Here is an 18276-nt window from a genome sequence, read left to right on the forward strand (position 1 = left end):
AACAGTGGTTGCACAGTATTTCTTTCTTAGAACCCTCTCACAAAATGTGGAGGTTTTATTGCTATATAATCCATTTTTGATAATTATGGCCATCTTTGTGATTGTGTCCGAATGTATACCTAGCATTTCCACCATTCTTCTCTTTCTCTGAGGTGCCTAACGGCACATTGATATGAGTTCTTTGTCATTTCTCATGCTGTGGTTCTGGCAGCTGGAACAATGCTGCAGGGGCTGGCAGAGGGTACCAGTGGCTACACATTCAGACCGCTGGTGGTGGTGGAGCTGACCTCAAACACCAAAGAAGAAGTCATTGCGTGGCTGCTGAGTAGGATAAGGGCCCGGCAGGAGAATGGAGGTGTGAAAGATAATCTATTGTTGTTTTTTTTTTTGTTCTTTGCTGTTACATTCAGTCAATTCAGCTTATTCCTACTCAACTGCCTCAGGTGCTGAGTTGCTGGTGGAGCAGCTGGGGCCTGGATTTGGGGCTCAGGAGAAGGAAAACCCCAACGTGTTTCTGGTGGGTGCCTCCAGACAAAGGCTACTCAGTGGTGCTGAGGATGTAGGCCTATTTAAAGAATATAGTGACGGGTCCATGAGGGGTTTCACCTGCACCAACAAACACAACTTCAAAGACTACCAAGGTATTTGGTTTTGGAGCATTTCAGCTGTGGCCAAAGTTGCAGCTTATATAAGGACAAATCCAATTTGACAGCAATCAAACACAAAGAAAAGCGATTTATATTATTATTCTATAAAAAATAAACATTAAACTGTACGACACAAATTCATCATATTTCTAGTTATTTCGGATCTATTCAATGCGCTACAAGCAGAAACGTGCAACTTCACTGTCATGGTCTGCCACTTTATGACTTATAAAGTCATAAACTTACTTATATTAAATATAGATTGTTGCATTATTAATCCTTTGCAAGATATTCCTACCATGTTTGGATGACATCTCTGATCTGCTCTTTCCCTCCAGGCGATGGAGATGACTTCCTCAGTATGGCCGAGTGTCAGTACATAATCAAACATGCTCTGGACACACTGCGCGCCAAAGATGAAATACATGTGCCAGGATACAGCCAGATTAAGCTATACCCTGGGAAAGCAATCGGTGAGTCTCTGTCTGCTTGTCAGCTACAGGTTTTAGATTCTGATTCAACTATCTGATGCTCCTTCAAGTTTTATTGTCATTCAAAACCACAGCATGGTAGAACGAAATACAGTTTCTCAGGTCTCTGTTAGCATTTTAAAAAAAAATATATATATAAAAGACGTAAGTAACCAAAATTAATAAAACTAAAGACAGATTGCACAACGCACGCAGCAGCAGGTGGGCCTTCTGAATGACAGCTCTGTTGTTGGAGCACCAGGTGAGGGAGTTGGTCAGATGCACCCCAAGGTACTTGACAGAGGATACTACCTACACAGCTGCTCCATTTATGTAGATGGTGGTGACAGACTTACAGAAATCCACCACCATCTCCTTGGTCTTCTGGATATTCAGGGTGAGGTTGTTGTCCCCGCACCACCCTGTCAGCTCCTCCACCTCCCGTCTATACTCCACCAGGTTCCCCACCAGGTTATTCTTGTAGTGGGCTCTGCAGTCAGATGTCATCAGTGTGAAGAGCAGTGGGTTGAGCACACAGCCCTGTGGGGAGCCAGTGTTCAGGATGATGGTGGAGGATGTGCAGGTGTTTATCATGACACTCTGTGGTCTGCAGGTGAGGAAATCCAGGAATTACACAAGAAAAGGCCTTTTTATTTAATTCAATTTAGCTCAGTTCAATTCAGTTCAATTGAACCACAGGAGTTTCCCTGCTTCTCTGCTTTGCTTTTCTACGAAATGATGGGAAAAGCAACATGATTGAGCAGAGATGTTCTCAACTTGAACAACTGAGTTGTTAAAGCACAATATTCAGTTACTAATGGCCGCTATCTGGTGATACTAAAGTCAGTCCTCAAAGAAATATGACAGCATTTAATTTATTCAATGATGTATTCTTTCCCTTTTCTCTCTCATCACCAAACATTATTCTGATCCACCTGTCTTTCCTCCTCCCACTTTCCATACATTGGCATTCTCCTGTTAGGATCATTGATGATAATGGATAGGGTTACACTTCCCTAATAGACTGTTATTTTATATGAAAATATGTTGCATGCTTACAGTTTATAATCATATCCTAGAGATGTGTAAATATGTATAAACATATACATACACACACATATACTGTATATGTGTATATGTATATGTATATTGTATACAATGCTGCTGCATTGTAGGGGCTGGGAAGATTATACCTGAGACCACCTCCTCTGTTCAAAGATGTTTTTTCAGTTTAATATAGATGGCTTCCTTGACCCCTCTCTCAATCCATCTAAGTTCTCTGTCCAGAATATGGACATTACTGTCCTCAAAGTGTCCCTTTGCCTTTAGATGTAGGTGCACTGCTGAGTCTTGACCTGAAGAAGGGGCTCTCCTATGTTTTTTTTGTTATTCACATTATTTTATCACAAAGAGGCATGGTTAGAAAACCAAACACACCAAAAAAACATCCAAACATAGCTGCACATAGAACAGTGACTTTCTCACTGTCGCCAGCACAAGTTCATATGAGGCTGTACTTGTCATTAGCTCAATCCAGTCCTTGTGACGGGTGTACTTGTGCGTTTCCATTTTCTTAGAATAACCTTGGCTGTAGTCAGGGAGCCTGCAATAGCTAGCTCCAACTGTGCCTTTGTAAGTCCAACTGTTAGCACAGTTTTGTCACAGAGTAGACAAAAACACGATGAGCTGGGCAAGGGCTGCTGCAGCCACACTTTCAAATTCTCAATTACCTGAGCCCGAAAAGGGGAAACCAGTGGACAGTCCCACATGAGATGTAGAAAAGTACCGATAGAACTCTTCTATTTCCAACATTACTTTGACTTAAACCAAGTCTCTTAAGTCTAACAGGTGTCCAGTTATACCGATGAATTATTTTGTAATGTGTAAACTTGGTTTTAATATCTCTCACTGGCCACCCCATGTTATACCCAATATTCTCCCACACTTCTTGTTCCATTTCAATGCCTAAATCTCTTTGCCATAAAATCCTCAAATTCTAATTTTTACCATACAGAGCATTAGCAGACATTTTGTAGAAAACAGAGGATGAATGCATCATTTTGGGAAGCTTTAAGGACCTCTGCAGGACACTCTCACCCTGTCCTATGGTGTGACCCATAGATTGCACACAACTGCGCAACTGAAGGTATTTCCAAAAGTACCCTTTATCATTAAGACCATATTTTTCTTTAAGTCCTTGAAATAAATACACTTCCCGCTCCTCAAATAAATCTTTAATGGTAGGAATTCCCCTCTCATACCATGTTCTCCAGAAGATTGTTGCCTTCCCTTTTTTAAACCGCAGGGTTATCCCAAATGCATGAATAGCTCTGTTTATAATGAGACAAGCAAAGCAATTTGTGAACCTTGTTCCAGACATCCCTTGAGTCCTAAAGAATAGGATTGATCGGTGGGCATCTGCTGGTTTATGAGACAAAGCATCTATGTATCTAAATGGGTAGGTCAGTGATCTCTCACCCTCAGAAGCCCTCTGTGACCAGTGCTCACATAATATGAACAATTCAAAAGAGATATTATATAGCTCTATGTTTGGTAAAGCCAGGCCACCTCTTTCCCTTGTAGTAAACAACTTATTCAAGCTGATCCTAGGATTCTTTCCATAACACAGGTAATCCCTAACTATATCATTGTACTGCTTTATTAGGGACTCAGGGATATTCATAGGAACCATCATAGAGATATAGTTTATATTTGAAGAGAGCATAATTTTAACTGCATTTATTTTACCCCATAGAGATAGATTAATTATTTTCTACTTGGCAAAGTTAGTCTTAATATTCTTAAGAACAGGATTCATAATTATTTGTACCAGCGACTGGAAGTCTGTGTTTAACCTTATGCCCAAATATTTCATTCCTGACGGTACCCAAGTGATTGGAAATGCCCCAAAATCTGCAACTGTACAACCAACGGAAATAGGCATAACTTCGGATTTGTGCCAGTTGATTTTGTAACTCGACATCTCAGAGAAATTCTGAATAATATCCATGACACTTGGAATAGAAGAAGCTGGATCTGACAATATCAGTAATATGTTGTCTGCATACAGAAACATCTTATGCATTCGACCTCCCGCCATCACACCCTTAATTCTCAAGTCATCTCTTATAGCAACTGCCAGTGGTTCTACAAACAATGTGGAAAGCAGTGGAGACAGGTGGGTCCCCCCGCCTGGTTCCTTGTCCTAACTGAAAGAAAGAGGACATGGTGCCATTAGTAAGAACTGTTGCCCGTGGTGCTGAATACAAAACCTTCACCCATTTGATAAACCCCTCTCAAAAGCCAGAGGCCTTCAGAGTATATATCAAATATGCCCATTCCACCCTATCAAATTCCTTCATGGCATCCAAAGAGAAGGCAGCAATAGGAACATCTTTCTTGTGCTTTAACCACATAAGTTGTAGTAGGCGTCTAAGATTATCAGCAGACGATCTGCCTTTAATGAACCCAACCTGATCATCGTTGAAGATTTTTGGCAAAACTTTCTCCAATCTCAATGCCAATACCTTAGATAGTATCTTAGAGTCCACATTTTCCAAACTAACTGGCCTGTAACTACCTGGTTCAAATGGGTCCTTATCTTTTTTCAATAAAACTTGTTATTACTGCATCATCAAAAGTAGGGGGCAGAAACCCAACCTCCAGCGCTTCTGAGTAAACTTTTGTTAACAGGTGTTAGCAGATCAATGTTAGTCTTAGAATAATTGACACACACATAGCGTCTACTGGTTTGCTTCAGTAAAACAAATATTTAGCATCTTCCAGGTTGTTGACATGTTGCGTAAATCATTTGATTTACACACATACGCACGCACACACATGAATATCCAAATGGATTCGAATTTTCGAGCAACAAAACGGGGAAAAATGCCAAGGGGATGAATACTCTTTCCCAAGCAACTGTAGAACTGAATTGTACCAAAGTGAGCTGATAGAAAAAATTAGATAGACAATATTACAGAAATTAACACGCTGTTCTCTTTTTTTACATCATAGTTCGGAGATTGCTGTCCAAAGGCATTCTGATCCAAATTTTTCCTCTACACGAAAAAGAGGAACTGAAGAGACTTTCTTTTACTTGGTATAAAAAAGTCAAGCTTTCCCTCCAGCCTCTTGGTGAGTGAAGATTGTTATATTGTTTGTCTTTTTTTTTGTCAAACAATTGTCTTTACATAAATGAGACCATGGTTACAGGTTTGCTATATCTGAATAGCTTCTACTGCTTGTGCACAAGACCTGCATGACCTGTGAATTTCATCATCTGCACCAGCCTGTCAGCTTGGTCCATCGGCAGCAGACCACATGGAGCTCATATATTCTTACCTAACTGACTAAGCAAACTAACCACACCTGTGCCTGGATCAGTCAATCTATTCAGGAAAAAAAAAGATACCAGACAAAGACGATGAGGAACACAAGAACAACACGGACACTTGTTTTGAGCAGATATGCAGCAGATAGACGGTGACTGTTTGTTGATGAAGTTGGTGAAGCTCTCCTTAAAAAACTGTGAGTTTTAGCTGTAAGGCATCTCCATGGCATGTGGCAAACGTCATTATCACGCCATGGCCCAAAAACTCATTATAAATCATACTTATTTCATTCCAGTGTCACCAAATTCACAGGGTTTAATCACCCTTGCGCTCTGAACATGTCTTATAACAAGAAGTGATATATTTTATATTTTGACATACAATTTTTGAACAGTTTACTCCTAACCCTAAAAGGTTTGTCAAAATATGCAAAACCCTTTCATGATGTAACCGTATCAAAATTGTGCTTTTTCACAAAACATATCCCTGGTGACTTTCATGCTTCGCCATGAAACAAGAAGTCCTTATATCTCAAGCATATAACTTCCAAGCTTCACCAAACTTTGCATGTTTGATGAAAATCAAGGAAGTCGGACATTTTGAATTGAAGTCCAGTTATAGGTGCAACTTTTTTTAGGACATTTTAAATTAACCTGGGTAAGTATAAGCACCAACCCTTTGTCATTATAAGTTATCAAAAGCTTTACGCCTTGTCAAAGGGTGCGGACATAGTGGCAGTTCGAATTTTAACTTGTTGCCATTTGAAGGGAAGTGGTTTGGCCTTGTTCACCACACTGACTTCAAATGTGGTCAGAAAACAAATAACACGTTGACAAGACATAATTTTTAAAACTATGTCTATGGCAACAGGGCAAATTTGACTTCCCACTGTGACAAAGAAGAAAATTCTAATAATGCTACAAGAAAGCCATTATTATTTAAATAATTGGCAACAAAGTTATCAGTATATACCATGTCTCTTCCTGAGCAACTGTACACTCCAAATTTCCCATATCGCCTTAAACATGCCCTCCGAAAACAGGAAGTGTAAGTGTTTTACACTTTGTGGTCCTGTTCCCACAGGATTAAGGTTTCACACTTCAAAGTTTATCAACATATGCTAAAGCCTAGCAGGATTTTGGCTTTTTAAAACTTAAAATTATTGAAGACTTCTGGTGGCGTCACGACTTAGAAGATGAAGATGATCAAAACTAGCTCTTAAACAAAGTTAAAGATGCATAAAGTGTGTAAATCTTAAACATACGTCTACAAATAGAGTTTATGGAAAACATGGTCAAGATGGGGAAGGAGGATGGTGTAAAAGAAAAATGCAGCGACAGAACAGAGTGAACAAGCCCAGGGACAGAGCCAAGTCATGCTAAGGTAGCAGTGCAAAGTAAGACATGAACATGCTGAAGCAGCGGGAGAAAACAAGACGACACTCGCAAGAATCGAAACAAACCAGAAAGAACTTATGGACAGAGTACCCATTCTTGGACCAGCGAATGGTACACATGGAGGAACAATTTGGGACTTAGGAACACCGAAGACAGGACTGGCAGCCAGAGCGCTCTGCAGCCTTTCTACTCCAAGAAACCACCAAACTGTCTCTGAAGTGTGATGACCTGGAATCAAGAATGAGACACAACACTAAACGGATTCATGGCATTCCTGGAGAAGCAGAAAAGAACAACACGATAGGCTTCATAACGGAACTGATCGAGACCAAAATCCAAATCGCAAGCAACATGGAATTACACTTTGAGAAGGGACACTGCTCACTGGCGGCTAAACTCAAGGACAGCACGGCCCCCTTGAGAGTGATCATGGTATACTTTTTGAACTACAAAGTGAAGGAACAATTGATAAGGTACGCCTGGAAAGACGACACGACGGAAAGTCAAACGAAAAGGAAACAGGTGAGCGAGGTTAATAAAAACTGGAGAGAAATGTGAAGGCGCATTCCCCCGACCCTGCCTAACTAAAAGTGTGTTTGGACTCAGGGACAAAGACATTTACCGCACATTTGGAAGCAGTGCCTATGTTAAAGGGCATGGGGATCAATGTGGATGAAGACAGAAGCTTCACCAAGAGGGAGGCGGGGGCGCACCAAAATCCTGGTTTGAGAGCATTCATATCTAGGAAAACTAGGTTAACCTATCAAGCCTTGCGGGGTTGGGGGGAGGGGGGTTTAAACAAGCTGACATAATTGGGAATGAGTTTGCTGATACCATTGGCAAACACCCAGATCCTAAGGATATCCATAACATCACTCACCATGAGTTATCACCCTTCATTGAGGGGGTACAGATGGAACCAGATCGCTTTATGTGAGTCCACGTCTACTTGTTTTGTCTTTGTCTATTACATGTGTTTATTTTTGTCTGTTTGTATAGTTCTTTACTATAAGGGTATTTTTCTTTACTTTTCTTTTTTTCTCTTCACTCACCTTTTTCACCCCCTTGTATTACTCTACCTCTTTTTGGTATCTCATACACTTTGACCCAACACACCAAGGTAAAGGTAGTTGCTCTCACATATGAACATATCAGGACTTTAAAAACACTAAAGATCAACAAACAACACAAAGGAGCAATCTATGTATTTTTAAATGAGTGAAATAAATATAATATCTCTAAATGTGAATGGGCTGAACAATCAAATAAAGAGAGAAAAAATTCTCTTACAGATGGAGAAAGACAATGGCGATATAATTTGTTTACAAGAAACTCATGCAAAAACAAGAACACCAAAAACTTAACATTAAAACTAAAAGTCAAATTTACTTCAGCTCATACAACTCACGTCAAAGAGGTGTAGCGGTAATAATTAAACAGCATGTTGGTTTTTAAATGGAAAACTGTGTGGTTGATAAAGAAGGTAGATATGTTCTAATTGTGGGTAAGATTGAAGGAACAGATCTCTCCATCCTCAATGTGTATTATCCTCCAGACACAGGAACAGAACTTATGATGCACCTAACAGAACTAATAACAACAAAAAGTAAGGGCATATTAATAATGGCAGGTGATTTTAATCTAGTTCTAAATCCAAAACTAGACTCCTCAAGTACTAAGACACAGATCAGAGAAAAATGCAAGTCTATTGAGAAAATTCAGTTCAGAAATGGGATTAGTTGACGTGTGGCGGGCTCTTCACCCAGGTAAAAAAGAATATACATGTTACTCAGGAAGACACTCTGTATATAATAGGCTGGATTATTTCTTTATGTTTAAAAATAATATAACTTTAATCAAAAGATGTCTTATTAATTCAATACATTTGTCCGATCATGCAGCTGTGTTACTAACAATAACAGTAAATGCTATAAAAGGACAAACACTGTGGAGACGGAATAATTCATTGTTACAAGATAAAGATTTTATATATAAAATTAAAAAAGTATTGAAAGACTATGTAGACATCAACAACCAAGAAGAGATAGATCCAATTCTACTTTGGGAGGGAGCTAAAGCTGTAGTAAGAGGACATATTATATCATATTCATCAGCTAAAAAAAAGAATCAGAGACAAACAACAGAAAAGTTTAACTAAGGAAATAAAGGAACTGGAAATTAAACACAGTACAACAAATAGTAACGAAATCAAAGTAGAACTACATAAAAAAGTCAGACACTGGACAATTTACGGACTTCAGAAATTGAAAAATTAATGAGGTTTATAGAACAAAAAAAATATGATGGAGGTCCAAAAGCCTTGAAAATACTAGCATACAAATTAAAAAAACAAATCAACAGAACGCATATTACAAAATTAAAAACTAAAGAAGACAAATTAATTACGGACAAATAAATGATTGCAGAAGAATTTGCCAATTACTATGAAGACTTGTATACTGAAAAGGTAAGTGAAAATATTGAGAATGTGCAAAAATACTTGAGGAATTTAGATATGCCAAGTTTATCCAAAGAAAATAACAAGGAATTAATAAAAGAAATTACAATAGAGGAAATAAGTAAACAAATCCAGCACTTAAAAATAGCGAAAACTCCAGGTGATGATGGTTACACAAATGAATTTTATAAAACTTTTAAAAATGAACTGTCTCCCCTACTGTATGAAGCATATATTTATGCATTACGTACAGGCAAATGTGCAAAAACTTAGGCATCATCCATTATAACACTTATACATAAACAAGGAAAGGACATTACAAAATGCGCTTCATACAGACCTATATCATTACTTAATACGGACTATAAAATACTCTCATCTATACTAGCAAGTAGGTTAAAAGATAATATTTTAAATATTGTTAACAGCGATCAGTGCGGATTTACACCCAATAGATTGTTAATGGACAATATTAGAAGAACTGTGAACATTATTGATTATGCCCAAAGACAAAATGAAGATATGGTTTTGATTACTTTAGACGCAGAAAAAGCATTTGACCTCGTCAGTTGGAAATTTATGTTTGAGGTATTTAATAAAATAGGATTAGATGAAATATTTTGTTCATGGCTAAAAGCAATATACAGCAACTCAATTTCCAGGGTAAAAACAAATGGCACAATATCTAGAACAATTAAATTACAAAGAGGCACTAGACAAGGAGATCCACTATCCCCACTCTTGTTTGCTATTTATATAGAAGTATTAGCAGTAGCTATAAGACAAAATACACATATAAAAGGGATTCAAATAGGGAAAGACCTACACAAATTAGCCCTATATGCAGATGATGTTATTATATATTTACAAAACCCCACAAAATCATTTCAGGAATTAAAAAAAGAAATTCAAGAATTTAGTAAATTTTCAGGATATAAGTTAAACGGAAGTAAGTGTGAGGTATTAATTATCGGGAAAGAAATTGGACCAGACTTGAGAAAATATTTTAAGTTTAAGTATACACTTATATAGACTTATATGAAATTAATTATGGAGTAATGGAACACAACATAAAACAGGACTTAAATAGGTGGAAGTACCATTTTTTAGAAAGTAAAACACAAAAAAAGTATACAGGACATAGCTCTTGTATTTTTAACACCATAAGGAACTGGGAAAGATTCTGTAAAAAAACAAAAATAAGAGCTAATAATGTATACTTAAGAGAAATGGCACATGACCCAGACTTCCAACCAAATAAAATGGATCAAATCTTGGATTACTGGGCTGCTAAGGGTCTCATAACATATGCACAACTTTTGAATAACCACATTGTTGAATCATATGAAAACCTTATACTTAAGTTTGAGTTGGATAAGAAATATTTCTTTAAGTATTTACAAGTAAGAAGCTATATTAAGGAACACCCACCAGAAGAAACAGAAAATGAATTAATCCAATATTTAGGGGATAACAGATTCACAGGCAACGGTAAGCTTTCAAAAATATATAAAATATTACAAAAACTTACCAGTGTTAAAATGGAAGTAAAACAAAAATGGGAAGATGAATTAAATATTGACATCGCAATGGAAAACTGGTCAGATTCACTAAAAGGAAATATAAAAATTACACAATCAAGATATTGGAATGAATTTGCATGGAAAATACAATAGAGATTTTTCGTTACACCGGAGAAATGTAGTCGAACGCAAACAGGGACAAATTGCTGGAGGAACTGTGGAGAACAAAGAGCAAACTACAGTCACATATTTTTTGTATGTCCAGTATTAAACACATTCTGGGAAGGATTTGAAAAAGCTGTGAAATACATCTTGGGTATAAAACAATCCCTGACTGTAGAGAACCTATTAGGCATTAACATCTCAAGTAAAATTAAACCAACAAATCAAAAGTTATTCCATATATTGCGTATTTCTGCAATAAAACAAATAACAAAAGCGTGGAAACGACCAATACCACCAAACCTTGATAATTGGTATAATTTAATAGAAAATATTTTGAATATGGAGAAACTTACTTTACGCTTCAGAAATCAATTACATAAATGGTATAAACTATATCCAAATAGCATAACACTTAAAATAACAAGCTATTTTTACAGAACAGATTGAAATAAATATAATTAAAACAGAGCATCCACCTATCAACCCATACCCCCACGCATACACGCATATGAACGCGCACACACACAGGCACACTTTCTCAAACACACACACACACACATTTATGATCTACCTATCTACTAAAATATTGGGCTCTTTCCTCTCTTTTTTTTTCTCTCTCCTTTTATTTATTTATTATTTATTTTTTTTCTTTCCCCTCCCCCTTATTGGCCTTGCGGTATGAACAATATGTGTAAGCCGTTGGATTTTATTTCTCCTTTTATTTTTCCCCGGCACTTTACTTCACTTGTTACCATTCTTTATGGACACAAAAAAAATAAATGTTTGCAAGATGGAACTGCAATCAAAAGAAATGTTTCTATGACCTTGTGAAACTTGCAATAAAGTATTTAAAAAAAAAAAAAGTACAAAAGACAAGCCTCAATCCTCTGTTACTAAGTGTAGTTGCTCATAAGGCCTTTGATGGGGTTCAATAGAGTTTTTTTATATCAGACACTGTCAGCTTTTGTATTTTCCAAGAACTTCATACAATGGGTAAAAATCGAAAATCGGAGTTAATGGTTGTTGCTCAGATTTCTTCTAGCTCAAAAGAGGAATCAGACAGAGTGACTGTTTAAGCCCTTTGTTATTTGTAATAAGTATTGAACGATTGGCAGAGTCAATCAGACAAAATAAGCAGGGAGGGGTGGAACATAAAATATCACTGTTCACAGATGATTTATTACTTTTGAATGACTAATCCCTGTCCATACCAGCACTGAGTGAGAACCTTAAAGAATATGGACTAATGAAAGCAAATCAATTGCTATGATGATTTCAGGTAAATACCCAACAGAGTTGAAAGAAAAAGTGGACTTTAAATGGACTGACAAGGGGTTTAAAAACTTAGGTGTCGCTATTGCCCCTCGTATGTCACAGTTATATTATGGAAAACTGATATACAAATTAAGAAGAATCTGTGTAGATGGGAGATTTTACCCTTGACTCTCATTGGGAGGGTAGAAACAATTAAAATTAATATATTGCCAAGACTGCTGTTCCTGTTCCTATCAATATCCCCAGCTCCATCTTTAAAATGTTGGATAAAATTGTGTCTAAGTTCCTATCACAAAACAAAAAGCTGATTAAAAATAAAAGACTTCTATCGGCCAAGAACAAGGAAGGTTTAAACTTATTGGATCTAAAGAACTATTACTGGGCAGCTCAACTTGGAGCCCTTATATTATGGAAAACTATGGATAGACATGCAATAAGTGTGGAAATGGAACAAAGGGCTTGACAAGAGTCTTGATCGTCTTAAGTGTGGTGTAGGCACTGCTAGAAGACAATCCTTTGATGACCAGAGTGACGGAGTCGTGACATAAGCCTTTGCGAAAGCATTCAAGTTGATGGGAGCCGTTCCATTAAGCACTTTGTAGGCTAACATCAGTGACTTGAATGTTAATGCGTGCAGCTAATGGTAGCCAGTGGAGCTCAACAAACAGAGAGTGACGTGATCTTTTAGGCTGATTGAAGACCAGACGAACCCAAATCTGATTTTAATCAGAAGTGCACTGTCCTACTCAACTCATATTTTGCATGATTGCTAACCGTGCCAGACTGATAATGTTTGCATGTCACTATTGACTCATGTTCACAATGACACTGAATGGCTGCTTGGATGAAGAAGTTTCTGCATCCTTCAACTGCCATGCCCGACGAGCCCCAAAGGGGCGATCACCTCGACCCTCTGTCACATCACTGACCAAAGCGCCGCCAAGGTGCCAGGGCCCTTATTGCTGCTAGCAGCTTTAATTATGTTTTGTAGTGCTTTGTTTTGTTTATTTTTTTGCTCTTATATCCTCCTCAGTTCTTTGTTGAATTGTTTTCCCCAAAATTACTGTCACTATTCCTGTTCATGCTCCTGCACACTTCTTTCCCCCTCTTTCTACCCCCAGATGATATCAGACACTACTACGGTGAGGGCCAGGCACTCTACTTTGGCTTTCTGGAGTACTTCACGTTTGCCCTGATACCCATGGCCCTAATTGGAGTGCCTTACTATCTTTTTGACTGGGAAGACTATGACAAATATGTAGTCTTTGCTGTCTTCAACGTGATCTGGTGCACACTTATCCTGGAGGTATGGACACTTATTTCACTGACATATAAAGAAGTCACAATAATGTCTCATACAATCATTAAACATTATGGCATCTCTTCCAAACATATGCTTTACTTAGTTCAATTAAGTCATTCCACAATTATATGATTGCACCAGGCAATTGTGGACTCGTGATTTGAGCCACTGTGTTTTAGCAGAATATTGGAATAAAAATATTATTATGTGATGGAATTTCTTTTGTCCCTGTCTTATTACTTACTGAATGAGCGATACTATTGAAGTCTGTCATATTTATTTATCCCTCCCTCCACTAGTTATGGAAGAGATGCAGTGCTTCACTAGCCTACCGGTGGGGCACATTGAGCAGGAAGAAGGCATTTGAAGAACCTCGATCTGGATTTCACGGCATCCTTGGGTTCAACCCTGTGACGGGCCGTGAGGAGCCTCTGTACCCCAATGCCAAGCGTCTGCTACGTATCTATCTGGTGTCCCTGCCCTTTGTCCTGCTTTGCCTTTATCTGTCACTGTACATCATGATGATTTACTTCCAAATGGAAGGATGGGCGCTGACTCTTCATGATGCAGAACCTACATTCTGGACAGGAGTACTCTCCTTCATCCCCAGTATTATCTACGCTGTGGTCATAGAGATCATGAACTTAATCTACAGATTCGCGGCTGAGTTCCTCACTGAGTGGGGTGAGAAGTTCTGTCAAGTCTAAATTCACTCTTTTACCAATTTACACCCTCAACATAAATCAAATCTGACAAGTAGCTGCTCTTATTTTTGTTTCTCACTTTGTGTGTTTAGAAAATCACAGGCTGGAGTCTTCATATCAGAATCACCTTGTCCTCAAAGTATTGGTAGTGAGTATACATGACTTATTTAGGTTTTATACATTTAGCATTGCAGTTTCAAGTTGAGTACAGCTTTTCTTGTTGCTACCTCACTCATTTTTGCTGTTGATTCTTGTTTAGTTCAACTTCTTCAACTGTTTTGCCTCGCTGTTCTACATTGCCTTTGCCATGCAGGACATGGTTCTGCTGAGACAGGTATGTATACATACTTACTCTTTCTTTCTTTCTTCCTTTCTTCCTTCCTTTTCCATTGTAACCAGTGTGATAGCTATGCTGATTGTAGTTTGTGCTTGGGGCCATGTTACTCTCAGGGAGGCTGTCTGCAGGGACACTGTCCCTGTCTCTGACACCCATAGGGTCGGGTTTAGGCCAACACTAGTGGGTCATGTCAACCTGGCGTATGCCTCCAGGATGAAAAAAGGTGTGATTGTTTTCTTAAAGAGGTGCTTTTAATGACTGAATTGATTGCAAGCAGTGTTCAGTGTCACTGAACCAGGGTACCTGCAGGTCTCATGGCTCACTGTGCATTCCACCCAGATCACCATTTCTGGTGTTTCGCCGTTTATTCAATTTGTAGGTTTAGGTTTCAAGTCAAGCATGTTGAAGCATATTCTGTCTCTCGGGAGACTCTCCATCACAGATGTTGTGGAGGTTTCAACTAGGGCTGCAACTAACGACTATTTTAATAGTCGACTGGTCACCGACTATTGAAACGATTAGTCGACTAATCGGATAATTATTCATTTTTTCTTAAATTTAGCATGAAGTTGCTTTAATTATGTGGCAAATGATAATAAACACAAGAAAGATGGGTACTTCAATGAAAAATGCATCTTTTATTCAACTTTGCTGCCGATTCATACAAAAAGTAAATAAAAATGTCCTATCTAAAATTGCTCGGTCAGTATGAATATAAATCCATAAATAAATAAACCTCTGTCCATTTTTTAAGGACAGGCAAATGTGTTTTATACAAAATAAATAATTAATTACAATCAAGTAAACATTTTTTCCTGTAAACCAAGGACAGGCACATTAGCAGCAGTAAAACAGTAAATAAAACAAATATTAAGTGCATTTTGTGAAGTACATTCAATGGGCAACTCCACAGTCTGTTGCAAAAGAACTTTACAATTCTCAACAGTCTGAAATCTAACGGTTTTAAAGTTCCTATGGCATGAAAATAAATGGAGGCTTTTATATATTTTTATAGGCTTTAGTGGTCCCCTAATACTGTATCTGAGTTTTTTTCCCCAAAATTCTGAATTACAGCCAGTCCCAAAAATGAGCTTTCCTTAGGATCCCCAGATTGAGCTGTTTAGTGGGGGTGTGGCCTTACTTACGCCCGTTGTACCATGCGCAAATGTTTTGTGAATCGCTATGGCACGGCAGCCCTATGCCGTAAAACTAGCGAAACCTGTTGATATGAGCTTACTTTGACAATATGACGAACTAGTTAGTGAACAACTCTCCTAACACAGTCAAACATCAAGCAAGTGCAACACAAGACACAGCAAAAAAGGCGTGCGTGAAGGGGAAAGCAGGAGTGAGGATTTTGACATTCTCAGCTGATTGCTCTGGTTTGCAAAGATGCACGTAGCGCGAGTCATTTCAATCAGGGGAAAGGCAGATATCGTGCGCGCCATAACACCAACAGCAGGATGGGTATCAAAACAACAAATAAGTACACAACACTCGCGTTACAGTAAATGAGGTGTCCACTTGCATACCTCATGCTATTTACCGTTACATTAGCGACAGTGACCGAGCTATTACCTGCAGAGCTAATGACACAGACAGACTGACCGTTTTGACTCTGGAACCATGAATGAATCATTATCCTGATGAAATGCACTGAATTTGTGGATTCATTGTTCTTCAGGAAGCTTGAAGTCGGGGGTTTTGGTCTAAAATGAGCGAGCTAACTATCTCATGGGCATGCAAACACCTCCAACAGCCCAGTTGACAGAGATAAGAGCGTGCAGATGCTATTAGTTGTATAGCTAACCGTTAGCTAACGTTAGCTGCTAACGATACAAACCCTTTCCTGTGGTAACAAGCTATGTAACTAAACTGTGCATACAGGAAAGCAACACAATAATAGAGCGTTAAATTACTTACTCGGGAATGAGATCCTTCCCCAAGTAAGGGGGCGAATGGAGCAGGAGATTGACAGGCGGATCGGTGCGGTGTCTGCAGTGGTCTCAGCATCGGCCCGTCGTGGTGAAAAATGAGCTGAGCCATAAGGCGAAGCTCTCATTTACCGGTCAATCTATATTCCTACCCTCACCTATGGTCACGAGCTGTGGGTAGTGACCAAGAGAATGAGATCGCGAATACAAGCGGCTGAAATGAGTTTCCTCCGCAGGGTGTCTGGGCTCTCCCTTGGGCTCGGTATTAGCCCAAGTTCTGGAAACATTCGTCTGTGAAATATTTGGCGCACAGTCCACTGGCTCTTTAGAGGTTCTGATACAGGAGCTCTAAACAGATTTTTTTTACATCGATATACAGCGCAATGAGCTGGCCAAAGAGCTGTGGGCAGGGAAAGGCAGTTTTGGCATAGCCATATATGGGCTCTGGGTGGAAACAACTTCCACGTCATAACAGGTGCCACGTCATAACAGGCAGCTTTCCCGATCAGGCCATCTGCATGGTCACATTTCCAAAGGCGGAGAATAATTTCCAGTGCATGGTTTAGGTCTATCGTCATTTTTAGCCACTGGGGGACCGCAGGCAGGCTAGAGGAACTCATATTAATGTTAAACAACCTTAAAAAGGGAAAATTTTATGCCATAGGACCTTTAACAACACGGCTGAAAATAAAGCATTCAGAGTTGTCCAAATTCAAGTAAACATGGACTGTGTGATACAACCTGGACACAAAACCTGTCATGGTGGGCAGACCAGGTTTAAAATCAACATGAGGCTCAGGCTATGTCGTTCAGTTTATTCATGCTAAGAAAAGTCAGCATATCCACATGCTCTCGTGTGAGGCTTGCTCTCTTCTGGGGGCAGATATTTCCTGCTGCTGAGAAGATTCGCTCTGCCAGGGTGGATGTTGCAGGAATGCACAGAAGAGATCTTGCTAGGTTTGACAGTGTGGGAAAACGCCTCTCATTTTCTCTCCACCAGCTGAGAGGGTCATCCTTTTTGGCTATTGGTGCCTCTGTGAAGAACATGTGAACTTCCCTCCTCACCATTTGGATTTTTTGTCCTCCTGGGTTTCCTCCTCTTCCTCACTCAGACTGTCAGTGTCAGACTGAAGCAGGTTATCCAGCGCTGACTTTCCCCCTGGGACATTACCCCTCCTCTGCTGTAGCTCAGGGTCATCATGTATCCCAGTCTCGGCCTTTGCTTCTTTTATGGCAAGAACTTCAACTGTACTTTGCACCCTTGTGCCATCTTCAGGTGAGATAAACTTCATCTTTCTGAATCTTGGATCGATGGCAGCTGCAAGAACAAGTGGGTTGTCTCTCTCTGCAGACACAGTGTTAAGATTCTCCCATCTCTCACTTATTCCTTTTCCTGCAATGGCTCGAGAGGCTTTTCCTGAGCCTCTCTCAAACTAGGTTTGCTGTATGGACCATTGCAGCCCTTTGACCAGCTGTGGAAGACATGAAGCAGTAGCATACTCCTGTCCACTGAGGAAAAGAGATAGCACATTCAAAAGGCCCCAACCCTTGCACCAGCTCTTCAAGTAGCACCCACTGCTCTGGTTTCAGGTCAAAGTAATGCTTGCCTCTTGGTGTTACCTCAGGGTCAGAGAGAGTTGCAGTGACTGGCCAGCACTGCTCCAGGAGTCTCTCCACCATGTAATAAGTACTATTCCATCGCGTACTGACGTCCTGGATCAGCTTGTGC

The 18276-nt window shown here is 39.2% G+C and overlaps 1 protein-coding gene across 1 annotated transcript in view; it reads left to right on the forward strand.

The window, feature by feature from the left end:
• The window catches only part of ano10a (anoctamin 10a), a 45003-nt gene that overhangs the window by 6202 nt on the left and 20525 nt on the right, over positions 1–18276 (forward strand). The window contains exons 2-9 of the mRNA XM_075464673.1: positions 212–355; positions 444–641; positions 986–1120; positions 5135–5254; positions 13391–13575; positions 13872–14256; positions 14369–14424; positions 14536–14610. Of these exons, the coding sequence (XP_075320788.1) occupies positions 220–355; positions 444–641; positions 986–1120; positions 5135–5254; positions 13391–13575; positions 13872–14256; positions 14369–14424; positions 14536–14610 (1290 nt within the window). The 5' untranslated portion in view covers positions 212–219. The remainder of the gene's footprint in view (positions 1–211; positions 356–443; positions 642–985; positions 1121–5134; positions 5255–13390; positions 13576–13871; positions 14257–14368; positions 14425–14535; positions 14611–18276) is intronic.

Source organism: Odontesthes bonariensis, chromosome 5, assembly GCF_027942865.1.
Source record: "Odontesthes bonariensis isolate fOdoBon6 chromosome 5, fOdoBon6.hap1, whole genome shotgun sequence".
Classification (NCBI taxonomy): domain Eukaryota; kingdom Metazoa; phylum Chordata; class Actinopteri; order Atheriniformes; family Atherinopsidae; genus Odontesthes; species Odontesthes bonariensis.